The following is a 21,236-nucleotide window of genomic DNA, read 5'->3' as shown; positions in this document are numbered from 1 at the left end:
ATTGTAAAAGCTGTAGCACAAAAATTTTAGTAACTAATGGGTACTATTAGTTTATCTAATTTAAATGGTCTGTTCTTAACCCTTAAAAACCTGTGGAAAATTAGTTATTATTGGTTTGATCTAATAGTAATATTATCATCTGTGGAAAAAATATCTGAGCAACCTCCTTTTTTTAAGCTTTCCTAACGTTTTTAAAATTTATATTTAATGGATTCTAAATTAACTGTTTTTATTTGTAAATAGACGATGAATTGTTGGAAACTCTGATCCCCCTTAGCCTATTATTGTCAAAGTTGTAAAATCGCTGTGATCCTGATATTGATGTGATTTTACTTATTCTTATGAACTTTTATGGTCTAAATTGACCGAAATAAAGTATTGAATTGAATTTACTTTCTTTAAGAAGTGGGGCCTTTATTAGGTCTGGTGTTAACCAAGATATTTTGCTTTTATTAATACTCTATGGATTAGCTTTACTGCGAGTGACCAGATTCTGCCCTTCCACTAGGAGCATATTGGCACACAAAGTACTACTCTGGCAATGTGTACTTTTTTGGGACTCAAATATTTTTGGCAATTTTTGTTATAATGGTGAGGTCAAAGTCGCTCCCGCAATAATAAAGCTTTATGAAAGCCATGTCCAACCAAGCAAGACTCGTATTAGCAAAAGAAAAGGGCTGATCACCAAAGTCAGGCCTATTGGCTTTGCCAGTGCTTTATTATTTTCATGTTACCCATAATTTTGTGAAAGGTGGTTACTTGATTTTCCATTAAGAATATTTTTGGGAAATATTAGCATGCGTCAACATTTTATTAACTGATACTTCTAAAGGAATGGGACCTAAAATTTCACATTAGTGTAGCAAAACGTTATTTTTCCTAGTTGCATTTTTTTGTGAACGTTTGGTTTTGAGAGAAAAGAATCCTCAATCTTTCTATCAAACGTCTTCAGATATTTGCATCTGATCATGGAGCATTCTTGGAGCTTTACACATAGCCTCATGTTTTTTTTAACTTGTGTACACATTTATTTAGGGCTCGCCTGCTGTGCGCATGCGCATAGCTGGCGAAGCTCTATAGGGGCTTAAACAGCGTTTACCCAAGCACGATTCCACTGGCGATTTCTTGAAGTGCATGTGCTTTTTAGGTCATTGCGCAAGCCCTAAAAAGCGCGTGCACAATGCCACCAGCCGCCTGCCTGCCTGCCTCGCATTACCACATCAAAGGCAGCTTCTCAGCGTGCGCTCATCCCCTAATTATTCACGGCCGGCCGGCCGTACTTTCAGTTTCACGGCCGCCGGCCGTGTCTCCTTTTATGCTAACTCCCTCTGTACCTCTCCTTGCATCCTCCTCTTTACTTCGATTCCTGCCGTTTTCTCTCTTCTCCGGCTGTTTGCTTTGCTTCCTTGTTAGGACTTGTGCCCCCCTCACCCTCACCCCCTCACCCTCACACTCACTCACCCTCACACTCACTCACCCTCACACTCACTCACCCTCACACTCACTCCCCCTCACCCTCACACTCACCCTCAACCCCTCACCCTCACACTCACCCTCAACCCCTCACACTCACCCTCAACCCCTCACCCACCCTCAACCCCTCACCCCCTCACCCCCTCACCCTCACCCCCTCACCCTCAACCCCTCACCCTCAACCCCTCACCCTCAACCCCTCACCCTCACCCTCAACCCCTCACCCTCAACCCCTCACCCTCAACCCCTCACCCCCTCACCCACCCTCAACCCCTCACCCTCAATCCCTCACCCTCAACCCCTCACCCTCACCCACCCTCAACCCCTCACCCACCCTCAACCCCTCACCCACCCTCAACCCCTCACCCTCACCCACCCTCAACCCCTCACCCTCACTCACCCTCAACCCCTCACCCTCACTCACCCTCAACCCCTCACCCTCACTCACCCTCACCCTCAACCCCTCACCCTCACCCTCACTCACCCTCAACCCCTCACCCTCAACCCCTCACCCTCACACTCACCCTCAACCCCTCACCCCCTCACCCTCACTCACCCTCACCCACCCTCAACCCCTCACCCTCACCCACCCTCAACCCCTCACCCTCACTCACCCTCAACCCCTCACCCTCACTCACCCTCACTCACCCTCACCCTCACTCACCCTCACTCACCCTCACCCTCACTCACCCTCACCCTCACTCACCCTCACCCTCACCCTCACTCACCCTCAACCCCTCACCCACCCTCACCCTCACCCACCCTCACCCTCACTCACCCTCACTCACCCTCAACCCCTCACCCACCCTCACACACCCTCAACCCCTCACCCTCTCCCCCTCACCCCCAACCCCAACCCCAACCCCAACCCCTCACCCCCAACCCCTCACCCCCAACCCCTCACCCTCAACCCCTCACCCTCAACCCCTCACCCTCAACCCCTCAACCCCTCACCCCCTCACCCCCGTCACCCTCACCCCCTCACCCCCTCACCCTCACCCTCACACCCTCACCCCTCACCCTCACCCCTCACCCTCAACCCCTCACCCTCAACCCCTCACCCTCAACCCCTCACCCTCAACCCCTCACCCTCAACCCCTCACCCTCAACCCCTCACCCTTAACCCCTCACCCACCCTCACCCCCTCACCCTCACCCCCTCACCCCCTCACCCCCTCACCCTCACCCCCTCACCCTCACCCCCGCACCCTCACCCCCGCACCCTCACCCCCGCACCCTCACCCCCGCACCCTCACCCCCGCACCCTCACCCTCACACCCTCACCCTCACACCCTCACCCCTCACCCTCACCCCCTCACCCTCAACCCCTCACCCTCACCCTCAACCCCTCACCCTCAACCCCTCACCCTCAACCCCTCACCCTCAACCCCTCACCCTCAACCCCTCACCCTTAACCCCTCACCCACCCTCACCCCCTCACCCTCACCCCCTCACCCCCTCACCCTCACCCTCACCCCCTCACCCTCACCCCCGCACCCTCAACCCCTCACCCTCAACCCCTCACCCTCAACCCCTCACCCCCTCACCCTCACCCTCAACCCCTCACCCTCACCCTCAACCCCTCACCCCCTCACCCTCAACCCCTCACCCCCTCACCCTCAACCCCTCACCCCCTCACCCTCAACCCCTCACCCCCTCACCCTCAACCCCTCACCCCCTCACCCTCAACCCCTCACCCCCTCACCCTCAACCCCTCACCCTCACCCTCACACCCTCAACCCCTCACACCCTCAACCCCTCACACCCTCACCCTCAACCCCTCACACCCTCACCCTCAACCCCTCACCCCCTCACCCTCAACCCCTCACCCTCACCCCCTCACCCTCAACCCCTCAACCCCTCACCCCCTCAACCCCTCACCCCCTCACCCTCAACCCCTCAACCCCTCACCCTCAACCCCTCACCCTCAACCCCTCACCCTCAACCCCTCACCCCCTCACCCTCAACCCCTCACTCACCCTCAACCCCTCACCCTCACACCCCCACCCTCACCCTCGCCCCCTCACCCCCTCGCCCTCTCCCCCTCACTCACCCTCAACCCCTCACCCCCTCACTCACCCTCAACCCCTCACCCCCTCACTCACCCTCAACCCCTCACTCCCCCTCACCCCCTCCCCCTCACCCCCTCACCCTCACCCCCTCACTCACCCTCAACCCTCACCCCCTCACCCCCTCACTCACCCTCAACCCCTCACCCCCTCACCCTCACTCACCCTCACCCTCACACTCACCCTCAACCCCTCACCCTCACTCACCCTCAACCCCTCACCCTCACACTCACCCTCAACCCCTCACCCTCACACTCACCCTCAACCCCTCACCCTCACTCACCCTCAACCCCTCACCCTCAACCCCTCACCCTCACCCACCCTCAACCCCTCAACCCCTCACCCACCCTCAACCCCTCACCCACCCTCAACCCCTCACCCACCCTCAACCCCTCACCCACCCTCAACCCCTCACCCACCCTCAACCCCTCACCCTCACACTCACCCTCAACCCCTCACCCTCACTCACCCTCACCCACCCTCAACCCCTCACCCACCCTCAACCCCTCACCCTCAGCCTCACTCACCCTCACTCACCCTCAACCCCTCACCCTCACCCTCACTCACCCTCACCCTCCCTCAACCCCTCACCCTCACTCACCCTCAACCCCTCACCCTCACTCACCCTCACCCGCCCTCAACCCCTCACCCTCACTCACCCTCACCCGCCCTTAACCCCTCACCCTCACTCACCCTCACCCTCACTCTCCCTCACCCTCCCTCACCCTCAACCCCTCACCCTCACTCACCCTCACCCTCACTCACCCTCAACCCCTCACCCTCACTCACCCTCACCCTCACTCACCCTCATTCACCCTCACCCTCACTCACCCTCACCCTCACTCACCCTCAACCCCTCACTCACCCTCAACCCCTCACTCACCCTCACTCACCCTCACTCACCCTCACCCACCCACCCTCACTCACTCACTCACCCTCACCCACCCTCACCACCCTCACTCACCCTCACCCTCACTCACCCTCAACCCCTCACCCTCACTCACCCTCACCCTCACTCACCCTCACTCACCCTCAACCCCTCACCCTCACTCACCCTCACCCTCACTCACCCTCATTCACCCTCACCCTCACTCACCCTCACTCACCCTCAACCCCTCACTCACCCTCACCCTCACTCACCCTCATTCACCCTCACCCTCACTCACCCTCACTCACCCTCAACCCCTCACTCACCCTCAACCCCTCACTCACCCTCACTCACCCTCATTCACCCTCAACCCCTCACCCTCACACACTCACCCTCACTCACCCTCACCCTCACTCACCCTCAACCCCTCACCCTCACTCACCCTCAACCCCTCACTCACCCTCACTCACCCTCATTCACCCTCAACCCCTCACCCTCACTCACCCTCAACCCCTCACTCACCCTCACTCACCCTCATTCACCCTCAACCCCTCACCCTCACACACTCACCCTCACTCACCCTCACCCTCACTCACCCTCAACCCCTCACCCTCACTCACCCTCAACCCCTCACTCACCCTCACTCACCCTCATTCACCCTCAACCCCTCACCCTCACTCACCCTCAACCCCTCACTCACCCTCACTCACCCTCATTCACCCTCAACCCCTCACCCTCACACACTCACCCTCACTCACCCTCACCCTCACTCACCCTCAACCCCTCACCCTCACTCACCCTCAACCCCTCACCCTCACTCACCCTCACTCACCCTCACCCTCACTCACCCTCACTCACCCTCAACCACTCACCCTCACTCACCCTCAACCACTCACCCTCACTCACCCTCAACCCCTCACCCTCACTCACCCTCAACCCCTCACCCTCACACTCACCCTCAACCCCTCACCCTCACTCACCCTCAACCCCTCACCCTCACTCACCCTCAACCCCTCACCCTCACTCACCCTCACAACACATATTGTGTTACAATAGGTGTCACATTTGCGAAAGATAAAACTATTGGCATTGTAAATAACAAAGCTATTAATTTCGCTATTTTCAAAACAAGCACATAAATAAAAAATGTGTCCTTTACAATACCAATAGCTCAAACTTTCCTAATGCGAGACCTATTGCATTGCTGTGCTTCTCTCCCCTGCTGCACTCTCCTGCTCTCTAGAGATGTGGCCTAACGACCAGAGCTGCCATCTAAGTCACGTAAATACAAAACATGTTGCATTCCAAATGCTATAGGTGTCACATTCGCGAAAGTTATAACTATTGGCATTGTAAATGACAAAGCCATCAATTTTAACAATTTTAAAAACCAACAAATAAATAAAATATGTCATTTACAAGACCAATAACTCCAACTTTTCTAATGCGAGACCTATTGCATTTCCAATGCTTGTTATTCTGGAACCGCTGTCCGACCTTACTTTTTTTTTTATAGTGTTCTTCCCCAAATAATAAAGGCTTTGAATTTATGAACCATAAATGCAGGTTCAAGTAGCATTTACAGATTTACACAAATATTACCTTAACTTCCTTGATTCATATTGTAGTACTATAAACCATCGCCAAAGTGTTTGTGCTGCAGGGGGTTGGGGCCTACTTGTCCCAACGACAATATAAACATGAATACTTGTTGTCCTTGACCCCAAACGATATGTCCTGGCAATAGGAATGCCACACCCCGGCATGTTGAAAAAGTGAGAGGTTGATTATTGCAAGCCTGAGTTTCTTCTGTTGCTAAGCGTGCATTTTTCACAGCTAGAGAAGCATTGTTATTGTGGTGTATTGCTGGTGATAATGTGAGGTCACGCTGTTGCGAGTTCTTTACTACGTTTTTTTCCTGGTATTGAAGTATGTAACTCAGAGTTAATAGGTGACAAATTTGTTTCTTAAAAGGGCCCAACGTTTAGTTGTATATGGTTTAATTAACTGAGGGGTTGGAGATGGCTATTGGATATGTAGTGGTACACACAATCCAGTGGAATTTGCTAGATGCTTGATGGTTTGTTGTTTGGTCTTGTTTCGGGCGGTACACTAAACAGGACTACAGAATTGTGTTGTAAAGGGCTTGCAGCATTCTGGATTGTGTTTTAAATACAGAGTTATGCTCCTTAAATATTAAATTTTGGGATGTAATGTAAGATTCATTTATAAGATACCACATCATAGTGTAATCATGTTTTTTAGTCGCAAGGCAACTTATTTTCCTTTATCTGATTTATATTTCCCACACATGCTTGTCATAAAAGTGAGAGTGTTATTGTCGCAACAGCAGTGTTATTTGGGGATCTCTTTGTATTGCAATTATGTTTCAGTATTTGCTTGGACCTATACAAACTTTGAAATGTGGACTTTTTTGTAGCTTGTGCTGGCAAACCATTGCATCAAATATCACGTGGTTGAGTCTCAAAGGGCATTGCTCACAACAAATTGGGTTTCTATGTATTTGCACATTGTCAATGTATCCAGTTCTCCCGTATAAATAATCGCTCATCAACAGTACCTGCTAATGGGAGTGTTCTTGTTTGATTTTAGAGTTGAAAAAGGAGGATATTTATGCCGTAGAAATTGTAGGTGGTGCTACGAGAATTCCTTCTGTAAAGGAAAGAATCATAAAGTTCTTTGGTAAAGAAATTAGTACAACGTTAAATGCAGATGAAGCAGTCACTCGAGGCTGCGCTTTGCAGGTAAGATCATGCTTCTATGTCCTGGCATTCTAAAAATATACTTTGTTGCACCACTTTACTTTCAAGAATATAAGTAGTGCTTCATACCACCTATATGTAATAATTGTTTGATGCTTGTTGGACCAATAGCTCTTTGATCCCTGTAAGTTTCACTCATGCCCTGCTCCTAAGAAACCTCACTGCATTTTACCCAAATTGTACAACATCAGAACTTAAGACCGTGATGAGAATGGTTATGTCTGTTTGTAAGTTACTTTTTGCACTTTCTTCTTTTAGTAGACTTTTGGGAAGACACAGTCTCCTGCCATTGCAAATGTAATACACTTTCCTCCAGAATTGAATCTTTGAGATTCACATGCTTCTGCTGGTCCCTATTTGTCTGTCTTGAAATCCTGTAGTACATGTAAAGCAGGAATGCTGAAAAATAATCACTTTGATTTATTTGGTTTTAGCGCTTGATCTTTATGTACATTAGATTTCTGGTTTCATCATGATTTTGAACCTCGAATCTGTACCTGATAAACCCCTCAATGATAAGTAAAGTAGTGTGGTGCTCATTGTGAGTGAATTTCTCGGGTGAAGAATACATGTGCCTTTTTCATGAATTTCCTCTCTTAGTTCCACAACACAAGGATTTAGAAAATCTTATATCTCTGGGGAAAAAAGGCATAAATCGGCCCCGGAACTATTGTCTGTGGCAGATTTAAACTCAAAAGGCAGTTCTCTATTATTGACCAAGACTTAATCTAGTGATTTACTGTACGCCTACCTTTACACCTAAAACACAACCATTGTCAAGGTTTCATATTAAATAATCAGCATTATTTGCCTTCAGGCTCAAATATTCAGTCTGCTCTAGTGGAACCTGTCTTCATCACATGGGTGTAAGCATCTGCTGAAAACACTTTATCATTAGCCGATGGGGCTAATGGCACTATGTCACAAAGGAGAAGGAATTAGGAACTAACCCTGAGCAAGAACGAATTGCTCTAGTGGATACTAAAGTATTCCTATCCACGGGAAGGTGGCACAAAACTGTACAGCTGACAAAATGTACAGTCCACAAATGTAAGCTCTACTGGTATGCCTCAGTTTGCAAACCCCGCGTGATGTAATCGGAGCCATAAGAAGACCTCACCAGCAACCTGATGTCCGTTCTCTTTTTTACGTGCCGTCGACATGTAATGTTTTTTTTCAGGGCTTTAGTTTACTTTGTTGATAGTTTTTGGTGTTTAGTAGCATCGACCATGGCTACGCAGAGGAAATCTGGATTTAAGCCATGCAGGGAATATGGGGATCAGATGTCTATTATTGACCCTCATGATGACTGTCTGTGGGGTCTCTCATTGGACCACGACGTCGGGGAGTGTTAGTCATGCAGGCGCATGAACCCCAAGGCTTTGAAGGAGTGGGAAGCCAAGTTTTTAATGGCCAAAGCCAAGAAGCAAGAAGAGGTCGAAGAAGGTTGAGGTTCTGTTCCAAGTCACCGACTGCATACCATAAAAGTAATTGAGGAAGCCTATGAAGTGGTGCCATGGGTCCTGGCATAGTTAGTCAAAAGATGAGATGCCGAAGTCTGTGTCTACGGCTCCCCGGCGTCATCGGAAGGACGAAGTCTCTCCTTCTCCTAAAGTGTCTCCGACTCCCCAAGAGTAACAACTCCTCCACTTTTGTCATCTACTCCACCTCTGGCTCCAGGTTTTCCGGCGCCACACTCTGAGCCGATTGTGGCACCCCCTCGAAGCATCTCTGAACCTGCTGTACAGGATCCAGGATATCCTGCCTTCCCAACTCTGGTTACGGATCTGTTGTATTTCCTGAATGCGATGTTTGCCTTGTTCGCCAGAGAGGAAAACCCTACTGGTGCACTGTTTGGCCCCATAGGTCCCCTGACATACTCCCTGGGAGGTTTGCCACCTTAGTTCCCTCCGGCACCTCTCATGCCTTTTATGCTGATGGCTCCAGGAAGTTGGCCTCTCCTGATGCAGCCTCTGGAGGGATGAGTACCACTGGGTGGATTTTCTCTGGCACAGTCGGTTTCTGATCCCGCGGCATTTCAACCTTCGTTGACTTCTGTCCCAGTAGACCTTCCTTTGACACTGATCCTGCAGTTACTGGTGCCGCGCTTGGCGCCGGCCCCAAGAATGAGGTCTAGAAGAGCAGCACAGAGGTTGATTGAAAAGGAGGAGTACCAGGAACAACATAAGGAGTCTGAGGAAAAGGAGACTGTGGACCCAGATCAAGAGTTGGATACATCCCCTGAATGGGAGCTCTAGTCTCCAAAAGATCTGACAACGTAGGAGTGCCTTCTTATCACTGTATCAGGAATGCAGCGGATCTGCTGGAGTTGACTGCCCACAGCAAAGTTGAAGTCAAATATTTTGATTGAGGTGCTCCATTCCCTTTGTCCCTCTCTAAGCCTTTGCTTCCTTTCAACTAGGCTTTGACTTAACCCGCCCTTAATGTGTGGCAGAAGCTGATGGATATTCCTGCGGTGTCCAAGTCTGTGGCGAGGAGGAATAAAGTGGCTCTAGGGGTATCCTGCTTTCCTCTATCTGATAGACATCTAGCCGCAGATTCCTTAACTTAGAATATCCCCAGGCATCATACTGGATCCGGAAAACTTTCGGCAGCAGCACCTCTGCGCGCCGGGGGCAGCGCTGCACGGCTCCGCCCTGACGACGTCCACGGACATGACGTCAGCGGAGCCATATATGCCCCTCCCAGCACGCTGATGTTTGTTTTCTACTTTTCCGCGTCCCAAAGCGGATCCTGGAAAATCAGAGGTTCCATGGCCTGCTTTCCGGGCCTTCTCGAGACCTTCGGCGTCACGGAACAGTGTGCAATGCCCTCATGCTTTAAGGCGTGTGAGACCTGTGCGTGCCAGATGTCTGTCATGGACCCGCATGCCATCTGTATGTGGTGCCTAGGAGTGCACCACGACTCCAAAGAGTGCGACGCCTGTCAACGAATGAAATCTAAGTCCTTGAGGGAGCGTCGTATGAAATTGCTGGCTGCATGGCTGTCCGGTCCTGCACCTTCGCGTCGCCGCTCTCCCTCTCGGGATCGGGTCCGTTCCCGAGGTCGTTCCTGCGGACGTCAAGTCGAGTCAAGTGCGGAGGCAAGTAAGCACAATCGTAAGTCGTGGAGATCTTCCTCCCATACTCGTGATGCTGGCGCCTGTTCCTCTCACTCCCTGCCAGGCATGGGTGTCTGGCAGTCGTCTCCTCAGTACCCTCCCTTTCCGGGAGTTGGAGCGACACAGGCCCAAATGGAGGCTTATTCCAAAGTACTCCACTCTTACTTTGGGTCACCCCCTATCCCTGGTGCGCCTTCGGGTCCCACAGAGGTGGAAGGCGCTCATGTTGGGTCCTCGCCGGCGGATTCATCCTCTGCGCCGGCTGTGTGCATCGACTCGAGCTGAAACCACACCGACCACACATGGCCCAGAGGGCCCTCGCAGTTGCCCGTCCAGCCCACCCCTTCAGTCACTGCATAGCCCTGCGCGGCTTTCTGCGCTGAAGTCTGAGATGGCGCTGGCATCGACACCCTGTCGACGCCTTTCCTCCCTGCATATTGTGGTGGGATCGACGTCGGGCGGTGCCCAGGCAGAGTTCCCCCTGGAGGTCGTCTACGTCGAGACGACTGACTCTGCGTCTGTCCACGCGGGTGCTGACGTCCGCGCCTCCTCTTTTGCATGAGGTTGGTGTCCCACCCGACTTCTCGGACGTCTATGCGACTCCCACACGGCGTCAGCGCCTATACCTTCTCTTTTGCAAGAGGTTGACACTCCTCTGGATTCCCCAGATCTGAGGTTGTTTCAGTCCATGGTGCAGCTACCTTAGGGTTGCGAGGCCTTCAGGTCAGCCTCCGGCTCCTCCACTTTTACTATCTATGGTACTGGATATTCTCCAACCGTCTCCTACCAACGATTTATTGCCTCCTCCTCGGATGGTAACTGAGGCTAGTGCTGCCTACGCACATGATATTCACAGGGCGGCAGCTATTATTCGATTTCAGCCCCCTGTGGTTTCCCTGCCTTCTGATCTTTTACTGGATGTTCTCCACATGGAGCTTGTTGAGCCTTTGCTGCCCCTTGGGGCATCTTTGTTTGACATCATGCCTGGCACATGGGCAAGGCCTTCCTCTGGTGAACCTGTTGATGGGGCCATTGCTTGTCAACATCGTCCTGCCCCGGATGATCCACTCTGCCTGTCCCTTCACCCTAGAGCTCGGGACCTAGTTGTTCAGGCGGCTTTTGACTTGGAGTCTTCCTCCGCCTTGCCATTGTTACCTCCCACCAGGGAGTCTCGGTGGTTGGACACATGCGGTTGCCAGCTTTTCGCCTCTATCAGTGCTGGCATCCGCGCATTAAATATGGCTTGCGTATTCGCATGCGCATCCTCGAGAACCTTTTTCCCTCTATTCCAGAAGGGCCGCTGGCAGAATTACTTTGCCTTCTGCATGATAGCGGATAAATAGTGCAATTTTCCCTCCGATCTTCCCTTGATGCAACTTACTCGGTGGGACGGACTCTTGCTCGTCTGTGGCTTTGCGCCGCCATGCATGGCTGCAAGACAGTCTCCTTCCTCTTGTCTGTAGATCTTGTGGCACAACTTCCTGATCTTGTGATAGGTTTGTCTTCTGCAATGGCGGTGTTGCCCTGTTGGTTTGATTTTCTTTAAAAAAAAAAAATCAAACCAGGGTTCTTGTATATTGCCCGGATAGTGTAAGTGGTTGTTTTGCCATTTCAGTATTCGTTCAGTACAGCAGGATGGCTGCTTCGATGATCCTTCCACTCCACTGAATCTGCTTTGCCCAGGAGGAACCCCCCCCCCTCACAGGGTTTGAGACTTACCCAATAGCCAGCTAATAATCCACATAGGGTAACTGCCTTAGCCTTGGTCCATCCTATGGAGTCTTTCTCACGGACATCCTTCTGGGGGTCAGGCTGTCCTATTTTTCTGCTCGCTCCTCCCGTTGGCATCGCTCTATTGCACTTCTGTTGCAATTGACTCCAGTTGACTGTAGTGCTTCTCGGCCTCAGCATGGGTTCCTTGCCGTGCGGCCTCTACCTCGCCTGCCTTGAAGAGGTCTTCATTTTTTCAGCGTTGCAGTGCTCCTCTTGTCTATGATGGCTGCTCTTCTTTTGACGGCCACTGTCTCTTGGGACCCTTGTTACCTTCAGTTCAGGCGCAGTTCTTTCTTGGCTGACGCCCTGTCCTCGTTTTGATCCTGGGACAAAAGTCGCTGTGCGGCACGCTTATTACTATTGGAGCAAACTTGGGTGCACCCTGGTATGTCTGCTATCATATGGTGTTTGTGTTGTTTCTATGGTCAGCCCTTACTGGGCTTGTCTTGCAAGGTAGCGGATTTACCATGTCCATCTCTGCTGTACATTGTCTTGTGGCTTCGTTTTCTGGCCACTTTCCCAAAAGCAGTTTTTCCACATTCCCTGCTGCTTCCGCACAGGTGTTTTCCACGCTGCTGCTTTGGGTTCATACTGTAACACTCTCATCGGGAGTGTTCTCTTCCGGATACTCGCTTCTTGGGTCGCGGGACCTTTCGGTTGGTCCTGACTGTTTCCACTATCGTGCCTGTCCATCTCCTCTAGGGGACCGTTTCTTCTCCCGGGCGAGGGACGGATGTCGCTTACGGGCCTGGACATTGTCCTGTCAAGTTCTGCTTATAGACTGTTTGTACTTTTCGCGTGCCCTAATCTATTGTTCTGCTTCATTTTTGAGCGTCTTTCTACTTATTCTATATCTGCTATACGCTCGTACACAGCAGAATCTTGCAGGCAAGACACCTTCATGTGGTGTCCATGTTCCTTGACCCTGTCTGCTTGTACTACTAGCTCGCATATGGGTGTCTGGCTTGCTTGGTGCCCTTTTCTCCGGTTGCATCTTGCTATTGCATCTCTTGCATCTGGGCTGCTCACGTTACCCTGCAGGAGGGTCTTTACTATACTTCGTGTGGTTCTAGAGTCCACACGGTATGCCTATGTACCTTACAGTATTTCGCTTGACTATCGTTCTTACTGTGGTCATGCCCTTCTGCTGGTTGCGGTCGACCCTTTCACATGTCTGTTGCACAGAGACTATGTACTGGCGTGTCTTCTGTTTCTAGTTCTACCTGCACTTTCTGCCTGTGGGTTGGCATCCTGCCAATGCTTCAAAGTATTGTAGCTGGTGCATTTTTCTGCTGTTTTGCATACTGGACCTGTATGCGCTGACTCTGTCATACCAGTTGCCTTCTCTTGGTGTCTTACGGTCGGAACGCCGGATCTTGCAGATCTTTCAGACTCTAGGTTCAGTTCCACTTCTTTGCGAAGTCATGAACAATCCTTTTCACACCTACATATCTAGTATGTGTTTTCTTTCTCTCACCTGGTATACATAAAGGTGTTTTCATGCTGTTCTTGGATGGCTTATGGTCCCTTTGCCTCCCAATGTTTTTCGCTCTTTTATTAGCTTCATGGTCTGATGTGGCTGCACTGGCTTGCATTCCCCACCGTGTTTTGTCACCCCTACGTTCCCTCTGGAACTTGATTGGGTTCAGTCGCAGACCCGCCTCCTCTATGGGTGTGGCTTTGGAATCCATTCTAAGTTAAAGAATCTTCTGTTAGATGTCTCTATCAGATGAACGAGTTACTTACCTTCGGTAATGATGTATCTGGTAGAGACACAGTCTGGCTGCAGATTCCTTAACGCCCGCCCGTCCTCCCCGTTCTGCGAGGACCTTTTCAGGTTGGGATTTCTATACTCTCCTCCCTCCGGGTGACTTGACTCTTCTGCAGGATGACATTTTCTCTTCACTCCGTAACAGACTGTTTAATTCTGTTTTCATTGCTCTACTCCGCCTGTTCTCGGGATTAGGCAGTATGCTCATATGTCATGTGTCCTTTCCAACCGATAACTGGATTGTATGGTGTGAAATCTATTCATGATTTTTCCAAACCCCTGCCCTCCTCCATCACTTTGGGGTCTCTTACCACCCCTGCGACCCATTGGTTCAAGTCTATTGGCTATGCCACATTCTATAGGTCTCTTATTGGGGTTACGACATCTCTTTCTGGTGACTTCTTGTGGTAAATTGTCCTTGATCTTGTGTTCCGGACTTGCCGTTCCCAGATGCACGTTATCGTTGCGGACTTTGCGTCGCCTGCCATGCTGTTGTTTCACTTCATCTACCTTTGACGGCTGGTTTGGACTTCACTTTTGTGTTGTTGCTTCTCAGAGCGGTGCTCTGCTCTTCCCTTTTTTGACTTTGGTGCGGTTTTTCACCTTTCAATTCCTATCCCTTTTTTTCATCATTTTTGCACACTGTTTCCATATTCTCACAGTTTTTGGTGGTGGCTCCGCGTTGTGGTGCAGAAAAGTTTCTCCGATAAACTGACGTCAGCGCACCGGGAGGGGCATATTTGGCTCCGCTGACGTCATGTCCGTGGATGACGTCAGGGCGGCGCCGTGTGGCTCCGCCCCGGCGCGCAGAGATGCTGCTGCAGAAAGTTTTCTGGATCCAGTCTGACGCCTGGGGATATTCTAAGTTAAGGATTCTGCGGCTAGACTGTGTCTCTACCAGATACATAGTTACCGAAGGGAAGTAACTAGTTTGTTCATCCATCTCCGGAAAGTGCTCCTAGAAGCAGTATACAGGGTATTTATTTCCCTGCTACGCCAGCAGACAGAGTCCAAACACATGGAGCAATCAGCCAAGAAGGTGTTCTCTTCAGGGAGTATAGCTCCGAAGTCATCTAATGCTACTTGCCTTTTGGGTCGCTATATCCATGCACTTATTCACTCGGCGAGGGAAGTGCTCCCGAAACTACCGGAGGATGTTTAGAACCATTTTTTAAAGGTTCTTTCAGACGCCCAAGCTGCGGCTTGCCAGGTGATAAAATCGGGTCTGGACACTGCTGACTCGGTTGCCAAGTCAATGGGTTTGTCTGTTGCGACCAGGAGGCATGCTTGGTTACAGGGTTCGGGATTCTCCCATGATGTCCAAGCTAACGTGTTAGAGCAGTCTTTTGACGGATCTCTTCTATTTGGGGCCAAATCGGTCTCAGTATTTTAAGATGGCAGGGCTACACCAAGATCTTTGGGTATTCAGTTCCAATGCAGGGGCTTTGGATACCGCACGTTTTGTGGTTTTGGCAGGACTTTATCTTTTTGTGCCAAGCAGCAGTTGCAACAGCAGGCAAACCCCCTGTATAGATCATACAGGGGAAATGACAGAGGTTGTCTGCAAGGTTCAGTTCAGCAGCCAGTGTCCTCCTCCTCTTCTGCCCTTAAAACTGGTACGGCAGGGAAGGAGCTCTAGCTCCTCCATCCTAGAGCATGCTTGTCCTGTTGGAGGACAGGTGTCCCATTTTCTACAGAATTGGAGGTCTGTTACTTCAGATCGGAAAACCTTGTAGAGAATGGGTACACCCAACCCTTCCGTGAGCCACCCCTTCTCCCCCTCTTATCTCCCCTCCCCCCATCAGGGTTTGGGCTCAAAAGAGAACCTTCTTCTCCAGCAGGAAGTTCTATCTTTACTCCAAAGAGGTGTGATTGTAGTGGTTCCAGAGCAGGAAAGGGGTTGGGGATCAGATTCCCAGTACTTCCTGATTCACAAAAAGAACAGTCGCTATAGGCTGATCCTAATCTTCAGGGTCTTGAATTTTTACCTCGAGCAGAAGAAATTCAAGATGTTGACCCTAGCTCAGGTACTTCTGGCGCTGCAGAAGGAAGACTGGATGGTGTTGATCGATTTACAGAATGCCTATTTTCACATGCCCGTCCTGAAGTCGCATCAAAGGTATTTTCGTTTTACGGTGGGGTCTCAACACTACCAGTTTGCAGTCCTTCTGTTCGGTCTTACTTCGGCACCTCTGGTCTTCATGAAGGTGATGGCGGTGGTGATAGCACAGCTCAGAAGGTCGGGGATTCTGGTTTCCCCCTATCTGGACAACTGACTGCTCAAAGCATAGTCGCCAGAGATGGTGCTGCATCATTTGCAAGTAACATGACTGTTGCCCGACTTGGGGTTTTGATGAATATACCCAAATCTCACCTGGTGCCTTCTCAGCACAACCTGTTTATAGGAGCAGTACTGGACACTACTGTGAGTCGTGCCTTCCTGCCTCTACTGAGGATTAAAGACATCCAGGTTATGGTTATACTTTTTCAGAATAGAGCGGCTGTTCCAGTCCTGAAGGTCTTATGTCTGTTCGCTTCCTGCATACTGTTGGTCAGCCATGCGCGCTGGCATATGAGGCTCCTCCATTGGTGCCTCTGCAGGCAGTGACTTCAATACAACTGAGATCTCAGAGGTGGTTAGGATCTCCAGGGACACTGCAGCGGAGCTGTTGTGGTTGAGTGTTCGAGGCATGTGGGCTGCTGAATTTATATCTATGCATAGATCGCCGCCTAGTGTTGGGTCCGGATGATTGCACATTGTTGTCCTGGAAGAGTCTTCGAAGAATCACAAGATAGGTGGCGCCTCCCTGGACTACAGTGCGCATGGGCATCCCCTCCATGCTCAGATTGTTTTTTTCCGCCATTGGGTTCAGATGTACTTCTTAACTCACGTTCGGAATCTGTAATAGTTACTCTTTTATTGAGGCCAAAAGGCCTTAGGGGCGTCGGTATAGTCTTTCGTTCGGGGCTTTCAGCTTTCTCGTACTTTTCAATCGACTTCGGAAGACTTTTTAGTCTTCGACGCCAAAGGCCCGTCGATGATCGACGATGGAACGGAGCCCGTTCAAGCGATGCCCCGTCTGTAACTCAAAATATCCCCACATCGACGTGCACCCGGTGTGCAACAAATATCTCTCACCAGACCACGACGAGGCCAGCTGTATGGCCTGTTCGAAGTTCAGGTCGAAGAAAACTCTCCGCCTTCGACGCGCTGCCCGACAATCGGCGCGTGAATCGGCGCCAGACCCTGAAAACATCTTCGGGGGTGACGACAGCGCAGATGTGCAGGAAGACGACCCGGAACATTCGGACCCCGCTTCGGAGCATGACTCCAACTAAAACGAGGACGACGCACTACCCCTTGGAGCCGTCGACGACGACTCAAGCGAGGAGCTAGGCCCAACCGCAGTAGCGGGGCCTCATACAGACACTTTCACGGCTCAGGTCGAGGCATCGCCGGAAGGCCTTAGCCAAGATCTACAACCCCGTTCTCTAGTCCCGCTTCAAGGCCCGACTAAGAACATTTCAGCAGAGCCATCGGTCCAAAGACCACTAGTGGTGGACAAAACGAAACAAAAAGCAAAAGACCCAAAATCGAAACCGAAACTGTTGGAAACAGCCTTCGGCTCGAAGACTTCGGAGCCGTCCAAGTCAATAAGGGTGCTCCACCCCTCGGAGTCGACAGGGGGTGTCGACCCAAAGATCGGAGCGACAAAGCCTGTGTCTGCCGTTAAACACGTCACACTCACACTCACGTCGACGTCGAAGCCCACCTCCAAAGATGGCGAACCTTCGAAAGCACTCAAGGCCAAAAAGGCCGTCGAGCCGAAGGTCCAGAAGCTGCAACTAGTCAAATCCTTCGAGCCGAGGACAACCAGCAGCTCAAAGGACCAGGCCTCTGACACCAGCACCGGCGTCACCGCTCCGCGGCAACGCGTCGAGTCGACGAAGCTGCACAAGCACGCGGACCAATCGGAGTCTGTCGGCTCGAAGTCCAAGTCTTCGATGCAAATTGGTCAGTCACCGATGTCTTTGATGCCTATCAAGTTCGGACTCCCCCCGACGGCGAAACCTAAGGCTGTGCACCTCCAATCAACTACCGACTCATCCAAGTCTGCGTCAGTAGCTGCACCCGACCACCCTCGGACCGATGATGTTCAGTTTCAGCCTCAAAGCTACGACGAACAGTCAAAGTTGTACATTGACTCAGAATCAGGCAGGCTCACCATTTACAAACAGAAAATACGACCTGAAACACCTATGGAAGCATACAAAATACCACTCCAGAAAAAGAGAGACTCCACTACCTCTCCAATTCTTTTTGAGCCTATACACACTTATAGGCAAGGATATTCCTACTCACCCATTGCAGTCACTGAGGATGTCGAGGAAGGTGAAAATGAGGAACAGTTTAACTACCCTATGGACACAGATCAAGATGAGTCCCAGCCATGGGCTGACACTGTTGACCCTGATGAACCTCACACCACCCCTGACACTCAGTCATATGCGGTCAAACTTCCCCTGCTGAGGACACTGCTGCGTTCAATGCACTCATTGAAAGGGCGGCGCATAACCATGACGTAGATATGCACGCTGACCCTGTGGAGGAGGACTTCCTTTTTGATACATTCTCCACATCTGAGCGATCAGTAAAGACTCTACCTATGCTCAAGGGTGTGCTCAAACATGCAAGTGACATATTTAAGGAGCCCACTAAAGCACGGGTGGTGAACCCAAGAATTGAACGGAAGTATCGGCCAGCCCCTGTGGACCCTACTTACATCAGGGGCCAACTCCCACTGGACTCCTTAGTAGTGGCTAATGCTCGCAAGGGAGCGAACTCGCAAACAACGGGTGATGCTCCTCATCCGGACAAAGAATCATAAATCTTTGAAGCCTCTGGAAAACGTGTGGCTGCTCAAGCAGCCAATATTTGGAGGATCTCCAATACACAGGCCCTGTTAGCAAGATATGACAGGGCACATTACAGCACTTTAGAGCAACTCCTTCAACACCTTCCAGATACTTATAAGGAGGGAGCAGAGATGCTTATACAAGAGGGCAAGTTAATCTCCAACGCGTCCATTAAGTGCGCGTTAGATGCAGCCGACACAGCAGCTAGGGCCATTAACACTAGCGTTATGCTAAGGAGGCATGCCTGGCTCCGCATCTCTGGATGTAAGTCCGAAATCCAAACTAGCCTGCTCAATCAGCCAGTAAACCCTGACTTCCTTTTTGGTCCAGAGTAGACACCACTCTGGAGAAAATTAAAAAGACACAAACTGCGAAATCCATGGGGGCTCTGCAGTTCAGGGGTGGTTCCTTTCGTCGCTCCGGTAACAGGGGAGCCTCAAGAGGACAAGCATCGCAACAAGCCCAATACAACAAGGGGGGCACGCAATCCACCTATACCAAGACCAATAGAGGTGGATACCGTGGAAACAGCACCAAAGTTAGGGATCGTGGAAACTATAATGCCAGATCCTCCGCCACTAACAAGCAGTGACGTCTTGTCACTGCCTCCCGCCCATACAACACCGGTCGGGGGGAGACTCCAGCAGTTCCTGCCAGTCTGGGAAAGCATAACAACCGTCAGGTGGGTGAGACAAATTATACAACACGGGTATTGTCTAGAGCTCACTTCCACTCCACCCAACATTCCCCCAAGGCACCGTCCCATGTCTGCAGAGCACATGCACTTATTGCAGCAGGAGGTCGTCTCCATGTTGCAAAAAGGGGCCATAGAGATTGTGCCCGTACAATAGCAAGGTACAGGGGTGTACTCTCTGTACTTTTTAATCCCAAAAAAAGACGGATCCCTCAAGCCCATCCTAGACCTCAGGCCCCTAAACCAATATATCCTATCAGAACACTTTCACATGCTCACGTTACAGCAAGTTCTGCTGTTGCTCAGGCAAGGGGATTTCCTAGCAACCTTAGATCTAAAGGATGCCTACTTCCACATTCCCATTCACCCCAGTCACAGGAAATATCTCCGGTTCACCATCAACAACCAGCATTACCAGTTCAAGGTCCTGCCTTTCGGGGTCACGACTGCCCCCAGAGTGTTTACAAAGTGTTTGGTGACAGTGGCCGCGCATCTTCGGAGACAGCACATCCACGTCTATCCGTATCTGGACGACTGGCTAGTACAAGCGAAGTCGGCCCAGCAGTGTGCCAACCACATGTCCTGTACAATACACCTCCTACACAGTCTGAGTTTTTCTCTCAATTACCCAAAGCCTCATCTGCAGCCTGCACACGTACAGCAGTACCTAGGCGCAGAGATAAACACGCTCGCTGCCACAGCGCACCCCAACTTAGCGAGAGTCAACAGCATGCAGGTGCTGATCAGAGATTCAGGCCACAACAATCACTCCCAGCACAGGTGTTCATGCAGCTAATCGGCATGATGGCCTCGTGCATCTTTATAGTCCCTCACGCGAGGCTACACATGCGTCCGCTTCAGGAATGCTTAGCACGCCAGTGGAACCAGGCTCAAGGACAGCTAAAAGACCTAGTGTTGGTGACCGGTCGTGCATACAACTCTCTGCATTGGAACACACAAAACCTTTGCAGGGGACGACCGTTTCAAGAGCCGGTACCACAGATCGTGCTGACAACGGACGCATCTCTCCAGGGCTGGGGAGCGCATGTCCTCCATTATACAGTGCAGGGACTATGGACACCGCAACAGCAGAAGATGCACATCAACCTACTGGAACTGATGGCAATGAAGGCATTCAAGTTGCATCTCTGCAACAAAGTCGTGCTGATCCGGACGGACAACATGACTGCGATGTATTACATCCAAAAGCAGGGGGGGGGGGGGGACACACTCTCCACAATTGTCACACCTAGCACAGTGCATGTGGAAGTGGGCCATTCAGAGAAACCTGTTCCTCATGGCGGAACACCTCCCAGGCAGGGACAACCAGATGGCGGACCTGCTCAGCAGACACAGCCATCAAATGCACGAGTGGGAGATACACCCCTCGGTGCTCCAACCATACTTCCAGCGGTGGGGTCATTCGCCACACAAGAAAACGCCAAATGCCGCACCTTCGCCGCCAGGTTCCCACACCCGCAGTCTCAGGGCAATGCGATATGGATGAACTGGTCGAACAGATTTGCGTACGCCTTTCCTCCGGCTCCACTCCTACTGCTAGTGGCACGCAAACTGAGACAACACTCATCCTGGTTGCTCCAACGTGGGCGCGGCAGGCGTGGTACACCACGTTCCTAGAGCTTTCCGTGGTTCCCCACGAGCGCATCAGACTCACACCCAGTCTCCTCACTCAGAGCCATGGCGACATTCAGCACCCAGATCCGCAGCAGTTGAGCCTTACAATATGGCTCCTGAAGTCATAGAGTTT

The 21,236-nt window shown here is 51.2% G+C and overlaps 1 protein-coding gene across 1 annotated transcript in view; it reads left to right on the top strand.

Annotated features, from left to right (window-relative positions):
* The window catches only part of HSPA4 (heat shock protein family A (Hsp70) member 4), a 424,381-nt gene that overhangs the window by 142,633 nt on the left and 260,512 nt on the right, over positions 1-21,236 (top strand). The window contains exon 9 of the mRNA XM_078653080.1: positions 7,023-7,174. Coding sequence (XP_078509206.1) covers positions 7,023-7,174 — 152 coding nt within the window. The remainder of the gene's footprint in view (positions 1-7,022; positions 7,175-21,236) is intronic.

This window comes from Lissotriton helveticus, chromosome 7 (assembly GCF_964261635.1).
Source record: "Lissotriton helveticus chromosome 7, aLisHel1.1, whole genome shotgun sequence".
Taxonomy (NCBI): domain Eukaryota; kingdom Metazoa; phylum Chordata; class Amphibia; order Caudata; family Salamandridae; genus Lissotriton; species Lissotriton helveticus.
The sequence above is the reverse complement of the archived record's forward strand: the minus strand, read 5'-3'. Positions and strand labels throughout refer to the sequence as shown.